General features: G+C 35.3%; 3 protein-coding genes across 3 annotated transcripts in view; 2 read left to right on the forward strand and 1 right to left on the reverse strand.

Annotated features, from left to right (window-relative positions):
• LOC101900021 (microtubule-associated protein futsch) overlaps positions 1-3,076 on the reverse strand; it is a 42,765-nt gene extending 39,689 nt beyond the window's left edge. Inside the window, exon 1 of the mRNA XM_011293158.3 lies at positions 2,449-3,076. The gene's annotated coding sequence lies outside the window, so the exon portion shown is untranslated. The remainder of the gene's footprint in view (positions 1-2,448) is intronic.
• Positions 3,077-7,731: 4,655 nt separating this feature from the next.
• On the forward strand, positions 7,732-9,798 carry LOC101897740 (annexin B10). The gene is made up of 4 exons (XM_005180934.4): positions 7,732-7,968; positions 8,035-8,743; positions 9,248-9,429; positions 9,499-9,798. Exons 1-4 carry the CDS (start codon positions 7,957-7,959, stop codon positions 9,553-9,555), a joined length of 960 nt encoding a protein of 319 aa, XP_005180991.1. The 5' UTR covers positions 7,732-7,956; the 3' UTR covers positions 9,556-9,798.
• Positions 9,799-13,017: 3,219 nt separating this feature from the next.
• On the forward strand, positions 13,018-15,032 carry LOC131801119 (annexin B10-like). The gene is made up of 4 exons (XM_059119229.1): positions 13,018-13,268; positions 13,325-14,033; positions 14,580-14,761; positions 14,828-15,032. The coding sequence occupies exons 1-4, from the start codon at positions 13,257-13,259 to the stop codon at positions 14,882-14,884; spliced, it is 960 nt and encodes a 319-aa protein (XP_058975212.1). The 5' UTR covers positions 13,018-13,256; the 3' UTR covers positions 14,885-15,032.
• The last annotated feature ends 885 nt before the right edge of the window (positions 15,033-15,917 follow it).

A 15,917-nucleotide genomic window follows, 5' to 3' on the forward strand; every position in this document is an offset into this window, starting at 1 on the left:
GTCATGAGAAGGCACCCTGTCACAGTTCTAGGGGCACGATTCTGGCAGGTCTGGATGCGCTTCCACTGCGTAGCACTAGTATTCACAGACAACAATAGAGCCGCATAGCTGACCACAGACCAACCTATCGTGTTGCAAGAGGTCAACAGGGTTTCCTTGTCTGCACCACGAGTGCTACCGGTTAGCGCCTTGAGGACCTTGTTCCTAATTTTCATTTCTCCACATATAAGTAGGGGATTGAACTAGAACAAGCCGTGTCATAAAACAGTGTTGGCAGCAATTGACCTATCAAAGGCATTCGATACGGTTAATCATGCCACACTATTTGAGGATGTGCAGAGAACTACCTTCCGGCCAAGTTTGAAACGTTGGATAATCAACTATATGTGTGGACGCCAGTCGTATGTGGAATTCCGGAACAAGAAGTCCTAAGCCCGTAGAGTGAAACAGGAATTTCCTCAAGGCAGGGTGATATCTCCGAAACTGTTCAACCTCTACCTTTTCGGAAATCCTCGCCATTCAGACGGCATAGACGAATGTGGATGATTGTACGATCATAGCGTCGGGCCCAGTGGTTGATGAGGGTATTTTAATACCGACCACTAACTACCACAATGTCCTAGGTGTCACATTCGACAGCATGTTCACGTCATCCGCGCAAACCGCAGCAATTTGCGATAAGATAATGCTTTTGGGGGTATCATCACTGGTCACTGCAGCGTGAGAGCCATGACTTCTAAATGGAGTAGCGACGATACTGATGTTCAAGGAAAGCCCCCATATAACGGTACCTCCAGATTTTTGGTATTTTGAACGTTTTTGCCACAATTTCCAACCATTGGGTTCCTTTTCGATTCAGGTCCACTAATTAGTCCACATATAACGGTACTTCCCGATTTTACTTTGATAAACATAGTGGTGGGGGGTATATAAATCCCTTTTTCTTGTTCCAATTTAGAATGAACACAAAGGATCAGCGGGTCTCCGAGTTGAGCTGATACTCTCACCTTTCTAAAATGCTACAATTTGTGCTAATACCTTTTTCCCTCAAAAACCAGTTCATTAAAATTATGTTTGGTTTTGGTTGGATACCTATATTGTCTATATCGGATAAGTGGATCCAGGTCTAGCCCAGGTCTTGAACCCGGACTTTCTGCTCAAAAAATCAAGGGTCCAGGGTCCGTCCCCTAAGAAAAATAGGTTTCCGGAATAAGGGAATAAATAACTACCACTGCAGAAAATTTCAAAAAAAAAAAAATTGAAGAAAAATAGTTTCCCGAAATTAGGAGAAAATTTCAAAAAAAAAAAATTAAAGAGTTTTTACTAAACTAGAGTTAAGCAATATTTTTTCAGTGCTTACTGACATGGAATTCTGTGGGCATTCATCAAGGGACTATCGATTCTATAATCCCAGCAGAACAATTTTATAATCCCACATCTTGATCCAGATCTCTTAAAATACTGTTGCGGAAAAAGCCGTTCCTTTATTATATTTAAGTGTTTAAACATTAATTATTCATAACCCTATTTGTTTATTTTATTTCATTCATTTTCTCATAATTTATTTATTTGTTTTTTGTTTATTATTTGCATTTTTTTATACAAAAAAATAAAACAAAACAACAAATATACAGAGTAGGATTAGCAATGCATGCAAATACCCCCACCGCATAACAACAAAACCACAGCACATTTTCAATGTCGTCATGATAGGCTGCCGCCGTTGTACACAAACACAGCTGAGAGAGAGAGAGAGAATTTACACTTCCCCTCTCACACAACAAAACAAAATGTGTTTGCTTTTGCACCACACAGCAACAACAACATGTGTTGGTCTCTGCAAATTTGCCCCATGCCGAGAGTGTTTGCCAGAGAGAGCGGGAGAGAGACAGAGAAAAATACCAGAAATAAACAAATGAGAATTCTCTTTCATTTTTTTGTTGTTTTCTGTTACACTCATTGATTTGATATCTTGTAGATACTTTACAGATTCCGAACGCAAAAAAAAAGAACACACACACGCACACCGTTACAAAGGCAACATCAGCGAAAAAATCCATAGATACACATACACAAAATATCGACGACAATGAAAAGCGAAAAAAATTCGCCTTTTATTTGAAAAATTAATAAAAATTCTGAGATATTTATTTCACAGCTCGTCACTGTTGTAATGGACCAAAGGATGACAAATGCCAAAGGCCTGGGGGAAATGCAAATGTAATGAAAGAAACCAAATGAAATTTCCCAAGAAAAACTCATTAAAAACTGGGCGCGTTTATGGCAATTTTTCTACTGTGGCACACAACAGAGCAGCACAATGACGACGACCTCATCGGTCGTTGCTTTCCACATTTTTTTGGATTTTTTGTTAAAACATTTTGGCATTTCTTGGCGAAAAAATGGCCAGAAATTGGAAACTTATTTCACCACAAACACGCAACATACAACTTGCTCCGATCCGCACCTTTTGGCCGTACACTAGCTTTACAATGTAGCTACGAATTTTCACATTTTTACGACATTGCAGGGCAATGGATAACGACGGAGACGCGAGCGACACTACCAACAGCTTGAGGTTTTTTTCTTTGCGATTTTTTTTCGTCTTGTTTTATAAACTTATTGAATGCATTTTGTTGTTGTTATTATTGCTATTATTTTTTCTTAATTATTTCTTGTTTTGCTGCCTAAATGGCAACACAAAACGCGTTGCACAAACACTCAATCATTCAATTCTCTTGAATTCATTTTTTGCTTTGCTCTTTTCTTTCTGATTTTTCTTCTTTTTTTGTTTAACCTTAATTTTTATGCGAAAAATTCCAACCGGGAACACAAGGTATCTATAAGATTTTCGGCACAGTACTGGATTCCAATTTACATGAGTTGGGAGTCGAAACTGGTACTGTTGGCTGGCTGGCTGACTGGCCGCTCTGTCTGTTGTGTGAAGTGACTTGGCTGAACAAAACAAAAAAAAAACATAATGAATAGTTTCGCCTACTCTTGGTGGTGGCGGTGTTGTTGTTGTTGCTGCTGCTGCTTTATATGGTGTTGTTGTATCGTCCTCTTCTGTTTCGGGTTGCTTCTTTCTTGTGTTGTGTGTTTATTTATTTATTTTGTGTATTGTTTTGTTTTATATTCTCATTCAACATTCTGGCTGGCTGACTGACTCTTCTTCTGCAAGGCTCTCATTGTAAAATTTACTCTCTCTCTTCCCTATCTCACTTGCTCTGTTACTCACACACATCATATGGTGGTTACTCACCACATGCAATTGGGTACTCGAAATTAACAACGAATAATTAAGCCACTGCTGAATATGTTATTATCGTTTGTCTTTCGTGCCTTCATTCGTAAACAAAAATGGTTTGTTTACAAAATATTTGCCTCGCCAGCAGTTTTGTGGATTTTGTTTTTGACAACCACAGACATTCAAAGTAAAGATTAATGCAAATATTCTTTCGAAATGATTTGTTAAACAATCTGCCATTCCACCCTGCTCTTAGGTTTGTTGTTAATTATTTAAATTGTTTTTGTCTGTGTGTGACCGGAAATAAGACAAGAAATTCGTGATTGTGTCATAATGGAGGGATTATGTTAAGTCTCTTACATTAACAGAGCGGAACTACTGTAGATTTAACAGTTCGATTTATCTTTCATCAGTTGGAGTTAACAGTTGCACGGTGGGTCTCAAACGACATATTCATAAATGTGTTACGAATTATACGAATATTTATTATTTTTAAATATTTATATTTTCTATTACTACCCTGTGAAACACAAAAAATAATTTCATGAAAGTAGAGCTAAACATAGAAGACACGTGTATCGGCGTTTTGAAATATTTTATGGACAAATAACCTAAAATAAAGAAATTTGAAATGTTCAGAACTTGGTAAAATTAAGAAGATAAAGTCACTTCAAATAATAATATGCATCTCTGCATTCTCTGTAATTTACCTTGCCCAATTTCACTAAATAGAAAAAAAGATTTCTATCACTGTTTTCTGTACAGGGTGAGATAAAAAAACTGCAACAAAGTCAAACGCCATCATTTTTACATTTTTTTAAATTTTATTGAATGAAAGCAAAAAATGTCGGAAATAGCATTTAATTTTAGAATAAGTTTAGATTTATTCGAATTGGTCACCTTTGGCACGAATTATGGCCTTCAAACGGCCAATGAAACCGTCACACGCTGCCCGAATGTTGCTCTGCGGTATTTTGGCAAGCGCTTACTTGAGTTAATCGACACTTTGGTACTTTTTAGTGCCAACCTTGCTTTCCAAAATACTTCAGACACAATAGTCCAACGGATAGGTATCCGGAGATTTTCGTGACCATTGTGCGCTGGAAATGAAGCGAGGAAACTCTTTTTGTAACCATTGGCGCATGCTGATTGCGAAGGTGCTGAGTCCTGTTGGAATGTCCAAGGTCTGCGGCCAAAATATTTGCGTGCCCAAGGCTTTAATACACCCTCCAGAATATTCGGACTTTATTCTGATGCCACGGTCGATTAACACGAGCGGAGAACGAGCATCGGCTGTTATGGCGGCCCACACCATCAGCATGGCCGGCACTTGAGTTCTTGTGGCCAACAGAAGGTGCACATTTTCAGCTGGCCTCTTTGACAAGTAAACCCGATCAGCTCACGACGGCCACTGCGACGCGGGTTTCGATCGAGTCGCTTCTTTACTTTTCGAACCATTTCTACTGATGTTGCTGTTTTCTTCCGTATCACGGTAACGAGCGATGGCATGAGACACAAAAGATTTATTCACATTTAAATGCTGGAGTGCTCTAACGATAGCCACATGTGGTTTTCCAGCCAAATATAGATAAATCACGCTATCACGCATGAATTCCATCACGAACAATTTTTTTCTGGAAAATTCTCACCAAAATGCTTTTGCACGCTTGTAAACAATATAATGAGCTGTCACTGGAATAATTTTAACAGCTATGGGACGAGTGGCTTAGAAATGACAGCAGTCTGAAGTTGGTTGCAATTTTTTCATCTCACCCTGTATACAATAAATTTAAAAATATAAATGTTGACAACGAGATGTTTCCAAATGAATTATTTGAATAAAATTAGATTTTCTCGGTATTTACATGTTGATTAATGTACATAGAGATATTCTTCAGGCCGAATCGTTTCACAGACTTTAGTTGTGTTCCAGAACCTGCAAATTAGTACTAATTAGCACAAATTCTGCTACAACGCGTTCCCGTACTCCAAAAACTGCGCTGAGTGGTGCACATTTCTGCTCGTTTTAGCTACATGAATTTGGCCGAGCAGAAATGTTCATATTGTAAATTTGACATTTAATTGGCAGAGCTAACAAGGTTGAAAAATGTATTGATACATTTCAATAAAGAAAATGATCAACTTGAAAACTAAAGGAAAAACTAATATTTGTCGTGCAAAAAACAAAAAAGAAAATATGGAGCAACTAATGTATTCACTTTTGGATGAATCCAGCAGTGAAGAGGACTGGCTGAATGAGGAATCAGATTATTAATTATTATTATAAATTATTAATTTTAACTTATTGTCTTCAATACTCATTTTTTAAATGTTGGCGTTCTTTTCAGTAAGGTTTCACCAGTCCGATTTAGGCTGTTTACTTTTGGAATTTTGAATTTTGACATTTTATCGCATTTCTGCTAATTTTCCGTTCCCTTATTTTTTGAGCAAACCTAAATGAGAATGACATTTCGAACAGTTCTCTCTTCGGCTAGTTTTACTACTAAAAAAGTACTGGAACACAACTTTTAATTAGCATTTATAAGTCTAGTAAAGGAATGCAATCTTCGTCGTCAAATTCAAAAGAGTCGTAAATATCTTTATCATACCCAGCTTTACGAAAGCAGTTTTGAATGAGATTCTAAAATTGTTAACTATATGGAACTTTTAAAGATCAGATAATTCCTTTATTTAGAGACTGGCATACTGAAGTTGCATTGGAGGTAATCATATTATCTTTATGTTCTTCAACTCAACTTCGCGAGGATGAGATGCCGCGTTATCAAAAATAGCGCTACCTTTCTTCCTTCTCGAATTGAGATTGGAATTTTCCTTTTTTCTCATTTTTATTATTTTGTGGCCTGTTCTTATATCTTTTTTTATAGTCCAGTTTTGTTTCGTTTTTCTAACTTTAGGAAAAGATAATATTCAATTATCGGGTACGCCCCGGGAAGCCAGAGATACTGAGATTTTGGCCATATCAAATAAAGAATGTAAATATGCTATAAATGCTCTTAATTCAAATGTTTAGAAAAAAACTATGGCTTGTTCAATTTCAAAGTAACTAAGAAAATTCAACTCTGTTTTGGAACCTTATTGTGTCAAATAGATATTTATTCATTAAAAAAATGGTTTTGTTTATATTAATGTTTTTCTTTAAATTCTTATATCGGGGAAAACCACAAAACATGAATGGAAATTTGGGTCCATTCCACAAAATTGAGGGACAATATTGTGTTATCCCAAAATTATGCATTTCTATTGCATCTAAATTTGAAATAATATGAATTTGTTTCTTATTTATTCAATACACACACATAAACAAACTGTGTATGTATTTTGACAGAATAGGTGCACCAAAGGAAAACAATTGTATGTAGTAGTTATTTTTATTCCACCTTCCGTTATTGTGTCATGGGAAAACCATATCATTCTCACTCTTTTAGAAAGTTATTGGCAACCCTTATAGAATTCAAAGGCAAATAAAAAGCCCAAACTTTTTGCATACTTTTAGGCGTTCACTAGTAAACTTAACATTTCGATCGTTTAAGTGTTATGTACGTATATACGTTCTTTTCTAATATTTTTAAGTAATATTTCATTTAAACTTTTAAATATTAAAAAAAACTATTTTTTATATATTTACAAATTTCTAATATTTACAATTTTTTTATATATTTACAATTTTTTTATGTATGTCGAATATGTGTTAACGATATTCGACACTTGTTCCTGGCTTGAAGAAACAGGTGTTTTGTTGGGAGACAATTGTGTCTCTAAAACCCTTTAAAATGAATTTTTCGATCTTCTTGAAGCCTTTTGCTTTGCTTTAATTCCTATTTTTATCCTGACTTTCCGTTTAGTCCATTTTCTTATTTCTCTACATTAACGAATTAAAATTAGAAGGAACTGTCTCATTTTAACAGGGTAACCCATGGTACAATGAAGAGAAGGTAGGTCAACTTTGAAAAAAATTGCAAGTATAGAGGTCTACCTGTTTGGCTTGTAATGTCAGAATTACTATCAAAACAATAAAAAAGCAAACAACTTGTTGCATTGGTTTTGAATAAATAATTTAAAACCGTGAAAACTGAATGAATGGTCGAAATTTCTTTTCAATATCATGTTCTATATATCTCATATGGTTCATTTCGCGACAAAAACTGTAGATTTTGTCGATGCATTCGTTTTCGCATTTTGAAAACTCCCGAATTTGAATATTTTCTGAACAATTTTTTATTTTTGAAAAGAGGACACACACATAAGCAAATGAAGTTGACATATTAAGCCAGAAAAATAAAAAAATTTAAATCATATGGTAGTTCTGCCCTACCTTGAATTCATTGTACCATGGGGTAACCCTTATTCTCGACAAAACAGCTTGAATGCCGGTCATGTTTTCCGATCTAGGGGACACTTATGTTTGTCGGCCTTTCTGTTTTGAGTCCACATCTTCCGATCTAGGGAACACTTTTTGTTGTCGGCCTTTCTATTTTGATTTTTTGATTCCATATCGTATACAATACGATATATTTAATTCCGTATCGTATCGCAGTGTCGTGTCCTAAGTTCGTTGGTGGCGTGGAAGTTAACGAAGTTTCAGCGAAAGGAGACAATTTTCTACGTGGTTCTAAACATTGCAGGTCTATTCCGTAACACTTATCAATCACACAGATTATTTCCCTCTTATTCTCAAGAAATACTTCACTATGGATTATGATGTAAGTACTTTTTTAGTATTCAAACATAATAGTTTAATAAAACATCCGAAAATTTGTTTTCTTTAGCCCATCCCAACTGTTGTACCAGCCGAGCCGTTGGATGTTGAGGCCGACACGGTGGCATTGCGTACCGCAATGAAAGGTTTCGGTACCGATGAACAGGCCATCATTGATATTCTAACTGCCCGCTCAAACGCCCAGCGCCAAATGATAAAAGAGAATTTCTTGCGTGAATACGGACGAGATTTGATTGAAGATTTGAAAAGCGAATTGGGTGGTAAATTCGAAGATGTTATCATTGCCCTGATGATGACACCTGTACAGTATTTGTGCAAACAATTGCATAAAGCCATGGCAGGAATGGGTACCAATGAAAGTACTTTAGTGGAAATACTTTGCACTAAATCGAATGAGGAAATGGCAGAAATTGTAAAGTGCTACGAAGAGATGTACGATCGTCCATTGGCCGAGCATATGTGCAGTGAAACATCGGGTCACTTTCGTAGATTGCTAACATTGATTGTGACGGGTGTCAGAGATCCAGTGGGTACTGTAGATCCGGATAAAGCACGGGAACAAGCTGAGCAACTTTATAATGCTGGTGAAGCTAAATTGGGTACCGATGAAGAGGTGTTCAATCGTATTCTGGCTCATGGTAGCTTTGCTCAATTGCGTTTGGTATTTGAAGAATATAAACAATTGTCGGGCGAGACTATTGAACAAGCCATTAAACATGAAATGAGTGGAGAATTACATGAAGCCATGATGGCCATTGGTAAGTAGAACAGAGAACGCTGTCTGTGCATGTATTGAAGTACTAAGACAATGTCAATGGGAAACGTATTTTGGTAAAATCGTTTATTTTTGCAATGAAGGGTTATTATACCCTGCACCTCTGTTAAAGATAGAAGACATATTTTTTTGGATAAAAGATATATTAGGAATAGGCGTTTGTGGTAAATAAGCCACATCAGTCCATATATATTTACTTTAAAATCCTTATTTACTTTTCCTATCAAAAGAGGGACCATTTCGTTTGCATTGCTTCGAAATAAAATAAATATATTCTTAATTAGCATACACTGACTCGGAACTACATACTTTCATGAACGACAGGACCCAGCCGATTCAAACGCTTTTTTGATATTTGATATTTTTAAGTAATTCTTCATCTAATAATCACGTAATTAGTCGTCGATTGGGATATAAACTTTATTTTCGAAATAAATCCAATATTTGGTAAATTATTAAAATTTCAATTTTTCTTTCTCTATTTCAGTCGAATGTGTACAATCTCCACCCGCCTTTTTTGCCAATCGCCTGTTCAAAGCAATGGATGGTCTTGGCACAGATGATACTACCCTAATACGCATTATTGTGTCACGTTCTGAAATTGATTTGGGTAATATCAAAGAAGAATTTGAACGTATTTACAATCGCACTCTGGTCAGTGCTGTAAAGGTATGTATTTGAGTTGATATTTTCTATTCCAATTATAATTTTAATAATGACCTGTTGTTCTATTTACAGTCTGAAACATCGGGTGATTATAAACGTGCCCTGTGTGCTCTGATTGGTGGTGCCTAAAGATACTCTAAAATTGAAACAACAACGAATCTCTTTGGCCAAATCCCTTTTCATGTAGGACGGCTCAAAATTTAAAAACAATCTTAATTTTTGTGTAGAGCAGCTTTATTCATTCATACAAGTATTAAAAAATGTTGTGTTATTTGTCGCTATGTAATCATCCTATATATCTCTGTGTTATATTTTATGCTGTTTCAGCACATAATAAATGTAGTGCCTCGTACAAAATGCATATCACCAAAAGTTATACTACTTTGAATTTTGAAGGTTTTTTTTAAAAAGTCTGGAACCTGAGCATATAATTTCTCTAGAGGTAATGTATCAAATCCTAGCAGAGGGGAAATAGACGCCTTATGATAAAAATCATCAATAATAAAATTTGTAATTTGTAATTACTATAAATACTGTTTACACGGAAACGTTGAGTCAAAAAGAAGAATGCGGATAAAGAAAATTGTGAAGTAATACCACAGGTCTAGAGACTACACTTCTTTTAATATATTGTATCTTTCATATAGGTGAATGAAAATAACAATTAGTTTTCATAGTTTAAATACGATAATTTTTATAGGTGGTTGACAAACAACACTATAATGTCCATTTTTTCTTCAAGTTATGGATGTATACTTTTTAAGTTTATAAATAATTGAGACTTCCAAGTAATTAGTGGACAACAAGAATAATCTACGGATACAATAATATTGATATTTATACCCTCAGCCATATGGCTACAGAGGGTATATAGCATTTGATACGGTCAAAGCGTGCCTAGTTGAAATAACGGTTTTAAACTCTAGGTCTCTTTTGACCAAATTCGTTTTAGGACATTTGGAGTTGATCTAGCGATGTCCGTCCGTCCGTCTGTTTGTTTGTCGGGCTGGCTGGTGCGCACGATATTCTCAAAGGAGTATCCGATTTGGTCCAAACTTGGTACATCGTAATATTATTATCAAACTTAGATCGAGTTCGGAGATGGACAATATTGGTCCACTCTTTCTGGTACCGCACCCACAAAAGGTCGAAATTTTCAATAAAATATTTTCTGCACAGAAAGAGAAGGATAATCCGATTTTGCTCCAACTTTACGAATCCTAATTTTTGAATAAGTGCTAGGTCAGGTGCGAAAATTGACAATATCGATCCACTCCATCAAGTACCTCCCAAACAAAGGGTCGAAATTTTGAATAAATATAAGTCTTTCATAACATTTTCTATAAAATATTTTCTGCACAGAAACAGACACGATAATACGATTTTGCTCCAACGTTGCAAATCCTTATGTTTGCGTGAGTGCTAGGTCAGGCGCAAAAATGGACAATATCGGTCCACTCCATCAAGTACCTCTCCCACAAAGGGTCAAAATTTTAAATAATTATCACTCTTATAAAATCTGATTTTTATTAACCCAAGGTCTGGTGTGAAAATGGGATATATTGGCCCACTCCCCCACAAAGCGTTAAGGTTTTGAATACCCATGAAGCTCATAAAACGCGAAATTAAAATCCGATTCCATTCAAACTTGTATATATTTTATACGTAGTCCAAACCTGACACATCGCAAGATTTATATCATATTTATTTAGGTCTGATACGAAATGGAGAATATTGGTTCTCTTTTTCGGAACCCACTCCATAGAGGCCCAACATAATGAATAATAATAACAAAAGTCAAAATATATTTAATGAAACGAACATTGGCTAAGGTTATACATCTTTCGGCAAAACCGACTGATATTTTTTAAATTGTTTACAGTTATATTAAATAATTTTCCGGACTACAACCATAGTCTTATGGATTTCATGTCAAACCGTCTTCCATTTATGAGAATTAAAATTGTAAAATAATAGCAATTGATGATGGAAAGCGTTGCCATGTCCATGCAAGGACTGAGAATAAAAAGTAGGACTAAATATTAACCGGTTTCTATGTTAGAAAAAGGGATTTGGTGGGCCAGATCATTTAGGTACAAGGATCCTCTTTAAGGGTAAGTATGTTGTATCCTTGAGGATGTTTGAATTTCTTATTTACCAAGGTGTACCTGAATTGATAGTAATTTGGAGATAATTTTAAACCATTTGCAAATTTAGTTTAGTTCCTTTTAATGATCTGCATACAATCACATTCTGACTCGATTTATGCATGTCCGTCAGTCCGTTTGTCCATATATTTTTTGTAAACATAGTACAGGTCGTATTTATTGCCCAGTTCAGATGAAAAATTGCACAAGTCACTTGTATGACTCTAGTACGAACTCTATTGAAATTGGAGATAATCGATCAAAATTTAGATATAGCTCTCATATATCTCTTCATCCGTTTTGCCTTTTATTGTGCACCAAACGTGTAATATAAGCCCAAATAGAATGGAATTCTGAATATACGATCAAATTAAACCTGGAAATATATATGCAAAATTTTATCGAAATCGGTTCAGATATATCCATACCCCCCATTTATATTGTTTATCCGATTTGATAATTTTGTCCTCCGCAGCCGGAATATGCACTCTGTAACAACTATATTTGTTGAAATATATCAAATACAGCTTTATCGAGATCGGTTCAGTTCTGGATATAGCTCCCATATAAATCTTCGTTCGATTTGTCTTTTATTGTGCACCAATCGTATAATATTTGCCCAAATGGGATGGAATTTGGCACTAGTGCAGAAACAAGTATGGCAAGTTTGGTGAAAATCGATTCAGATATAACCGTAGCTCCCTTATATATTGTTCATCCGATTTGGTATGTGAAGCTCTTCTAAATATGCAAAGGAGTGTAGGGTATCATAAATTCGGCCCGCCCGACTTTTAGACTTTCTTTACTGGTTTTTATTTTATCATAGCATAGAAACTAAAAATTGTTCGCTTTCGGATTGGAATACATTTTTGCAAAATAATTTCCGATTTCAGAACTTCTCTCAATAAAGTGCAAATACAATTTGTGGTCAGTTATTCATAATTGATTCAAAATATTAAGCGCTTCAAGAATTTGTATGCTTTCAAAAATAAAGACATCTTTCATTGTTGTTTCTGGATTTCCGGATTGGAATTATCCAACTATAATAGCACTTCTTTGTATCAATGGATATACCTTTCAAATTCTTAATGTATTTATATATTAATTTGGCCATCTATATTTATTCAACATCATCATGGCATTAATCCATGAAATTTGGAGAGGAAAACTAATGGTCTGTTCCAGAACTGCAAGAAATTTTTACTACGATAACCGATTCTCCCTTTATGATATCGAAGAAATTTGCAAAACTTGGAAATTCTTGCAGGTTTTGGAACAAAATATGAAATAATATAAATTTTCAAATATTAACGGGTTTGTGTGATGCCAATCCCGTATAAAAAATTCCACCGGTATGGTACCAACACAAATTTCAAACGAAGAAACAAACAAAACAAATCTCTGGAAAATATAATTATTCTTTTTTTTTCTGCCAATCGTGCTCTTTTTTAGTTAGTTGTATTGTTGTTGACAGACAACAAACTGGCGATTCGGAAGTAGCAGCGGGTTCGAAGTGTAGCAAGCATAACAATTAAACACACACGTATACAAACCAAAGAATTTATAGGGGCGTCATAAAAAAAGAAGACGAGAAAAAAGAAAGTACACTTTGTTTATAGTTCGAGTACGTAGTACAACGTCACTCAAGCATAATTAATTTATTAAGAAGAAATATTTTCAATCATGGATTACACAGTAAGTACGGAAAGAGAAAAAATTGAAAATTACTTAAATATTTTATTTATCTTTAGCCTACTCCCTCTGTGGTTCCAGCCAATCCTTTTGATGCCGAAGCCGATGCCGCTGCTTTGCGTGGCGCAATGAAAGGTTTTGGCACTGATGAACAGGCCATTATTGACATTCTCACAGCCCGTTCCAATGCCCAACGTCAGCAGATAAAAGAACAATTTCTACGTGAATATGGTCGAGATTTGATCGATGATTTGAAAAGTGAACTGGGTGGAAAATTTGAGGATGTCATTATTGCCCTGATGATGCCTCCAGTTGAATATTTATGCAAACAATTACATAAGGCAATGGCTGGCATGGGAACCGATGAAAGTTCTCTCGTTGAAATACTCTGTACAAAATCGAATGAAGAAATGTCGGAAATTGTGAAATGTTACGAGGATATGTATGATCGTCCATTGGCCGAACATTTGTGCAGTGAAACTAGTGGCCATTTTCGCCGTTTGTTGACATTGATTATAACGGGTGTGCGCGATCCAGTGGGTACTGTAGATCCCGAAAAGGCCAAGGAACAAGCTGAACAATTGTATAATGCTGGTGAAGCTAAATTGGGCACGGATGAAGAGGTGTTCAATCGTATTTTGGCCCATGGTAGCTTTGCCCAGCTGCGTTTGGTGTTTGATGAATACAAAGAGTTGTCGGGTCAGACATTGGAACAGGCAATTAAGCATGAAATGAGTGGTGAAATGCATGAAGCCATGATGGCAATTGGTGAGTGTTTTTCTGAAAATATAGATGAATGAGAAAACTCAAAGTTCATAAAGAGAATTGATGTAATTCTAATAAAAAACAATATTTTCAATTGCATAGCTGAATTATGGTTGAAGTTCATGATGTGATTTAACTAGAATGTAGTAGGATCTAAAATTGAAAATGATATAAGGCCTGTTCCAAAACTACAATAATGTAAAATATTTTTACTATGACAACCAATTTTTCCTGTACGATATTCTTGCAGGTCCTGGAACAGAGCAATAGTTGAATTTTGGTGCAACGACTATCCACTAAAGTTCTTAGACACTATTCAAAACATATTTATCTTAGGCTGAGCATTCCAATCAATTGAAGAAATTTTTGCTAACTTATGCTCTGTTCCAGAACCTGCAATTATCTACTAGTTCTGCAACTTTTGTCAATACCATAATGGGAAAATCGGTTATCCTAGTAAAAAAAGTTTTATATTCTTGCAGTTCTGGAACAAATCAATATTTTTTTTTTCATTTTGCTATAGTTTAACGATTTTTTTCTCCATTTCAGTGGAATGTGTTCAATCCCCAGCTGCCTTCTTTGCAAATCGTCTATACAATGCCATGTCCGGAGCTGGCACCGAGGATACAACTCTAATACGTATTATTGTTTCACGTTCTGAAATCGATTTGCTAAATATTAAAGATGAATTTGAACGAATCTACAATCGCACTCTTGTTAGTGCTATAAAGGTAACAAAAGAGTTGGGTAATTTGTTTAAAAAATTATCAAATAATTTTAATATGTTGTATTTCTAGTCCGAAACATCTGGCGATTACAAGCGTGCCTTGTGTGCTTTGATTGGCGGTGCCTAAATTACTGTTGATGTTTTATATTTTCGGTGGTAGATAATGCTGGCTTTTTATAATGAAAATTCCCAATTCGTGTCTTTAGCAGCTATAGTTGTCTAGTAAAACTTAAAAATCCTTAAAATAGAGATCATTTTTATGTTAAATTATTAAATACTGGCAGTTTTATTTAATGGTTTGAGTGCGAGCTGCCAGCTGTTAATTCTTAAGGTGGGGATACATAAAACGCTTTTTTGCCTGGTTTAAGTCATCGGATGGCTTCTTCGTAAAATAACAAAGGTTCGTAGGGTGAAAAAATATAGATTACGTGCTGAAATTAAACTATGTTTACCTAAAACTTTTTTGTTTATTTATAAAGATTCCAGACAAAGTATTCTCACCTTTACTCAAGTTTCACACGATAATACAAATCTCTTTTAGCAGTGTTCATGCTTATTGTTAAGTAGTAAACTGCAAATGGCTCCGGCTTCGAATGATGTATTATCTTCATATTGGAATCTGAAAAAAAATGTTGGAAAAACATGGGCAGTTTGAAGATTTTTAAAACATTGACCAGTAAGAAAGTCTTAAAGTCGGGAGGACCGATTTTATGATACCCTACACCACTTTGCTAATTTAGTAGAGCTCCACATAACAATTAAAAGTTTTTATGGGGGAATTTAATCATACACGCTATGATTATAACTATATTTTAAAGTTCAAAAGACTAAATATGTCAAAGCATTTGTATCTTTTAAATTCGGACTTGTATTGCCCATTTGATATATATGGGAGCTATATCCAAATCTGAACCGATCTTGATAAAATTTGGCAAAGATATTTATGAGTTGTATTTCATATATTTCCCTGAATATCGTTGTTACGGAGTGCATATTACGGCTGTGGGTAACAAATATAACAAATCAGATGAACAATATATGTGGGAGCTATAGCTATATCTGAACCCATCTTCACCAAATTTGACATACTAGCTTCTACACTCAATTCGGTCGTAAGTGCCAAATTTCATCCCATTTGGGCAAATATTAGACGTTTGGTG

This window comes from Musca domestica, unplaced genomic scaffold (genome assembly GCF_030504385.1).
Source record: "Musca domestica strain aabys unplaced genomic scaffold, Musca_domestica.polishedcontigs.V.1.1 14, whole genome shotgun sequence".
NCBI classification, from domain to species: Eukaryota; Metazoa; Arthropoda; class Insecta; order Diptera; family Muscidae; genus Musca; species Musca domestica.

Excerpts from the sequence above, each read along its gene's own strand:
- LOC131801119 (XM_059119229.1), top strand. Across the intron at positions 14,034-14,579 it reads TGAAGCCATGATGGCAATTG|TGGAATGTGTTCAATCCCCA; the intron begins GTGAGTGTTTTT and ends TCTCCATTTCAG. Across the intron at positions 14,762-14,827 it reads CTCTTGTTAGTGCTATAAAG|TCCGAAACATCTGGCGATTA; the intron begins GTAACAAAAGAG and ends TTGTATTTCTAG.
- LOC101897740 (XM_005180934.4), top strand. Across the intron at positions 8,744-9,247 it reads TGAAGCCATGATGGCCATTG|TCGAATGTGTACAATCTCCA; the intron begins GTAAGTAGAACA and ends TCTCTATTTCAG. Across the intron at positions 9,430-9,498 it reads CTCTGGTCAGTGCTGTAAAG|TCTGAAACATCGGGTGATTA; the intron begins GTATGTATTTGA and ends TTCTATTTACAG.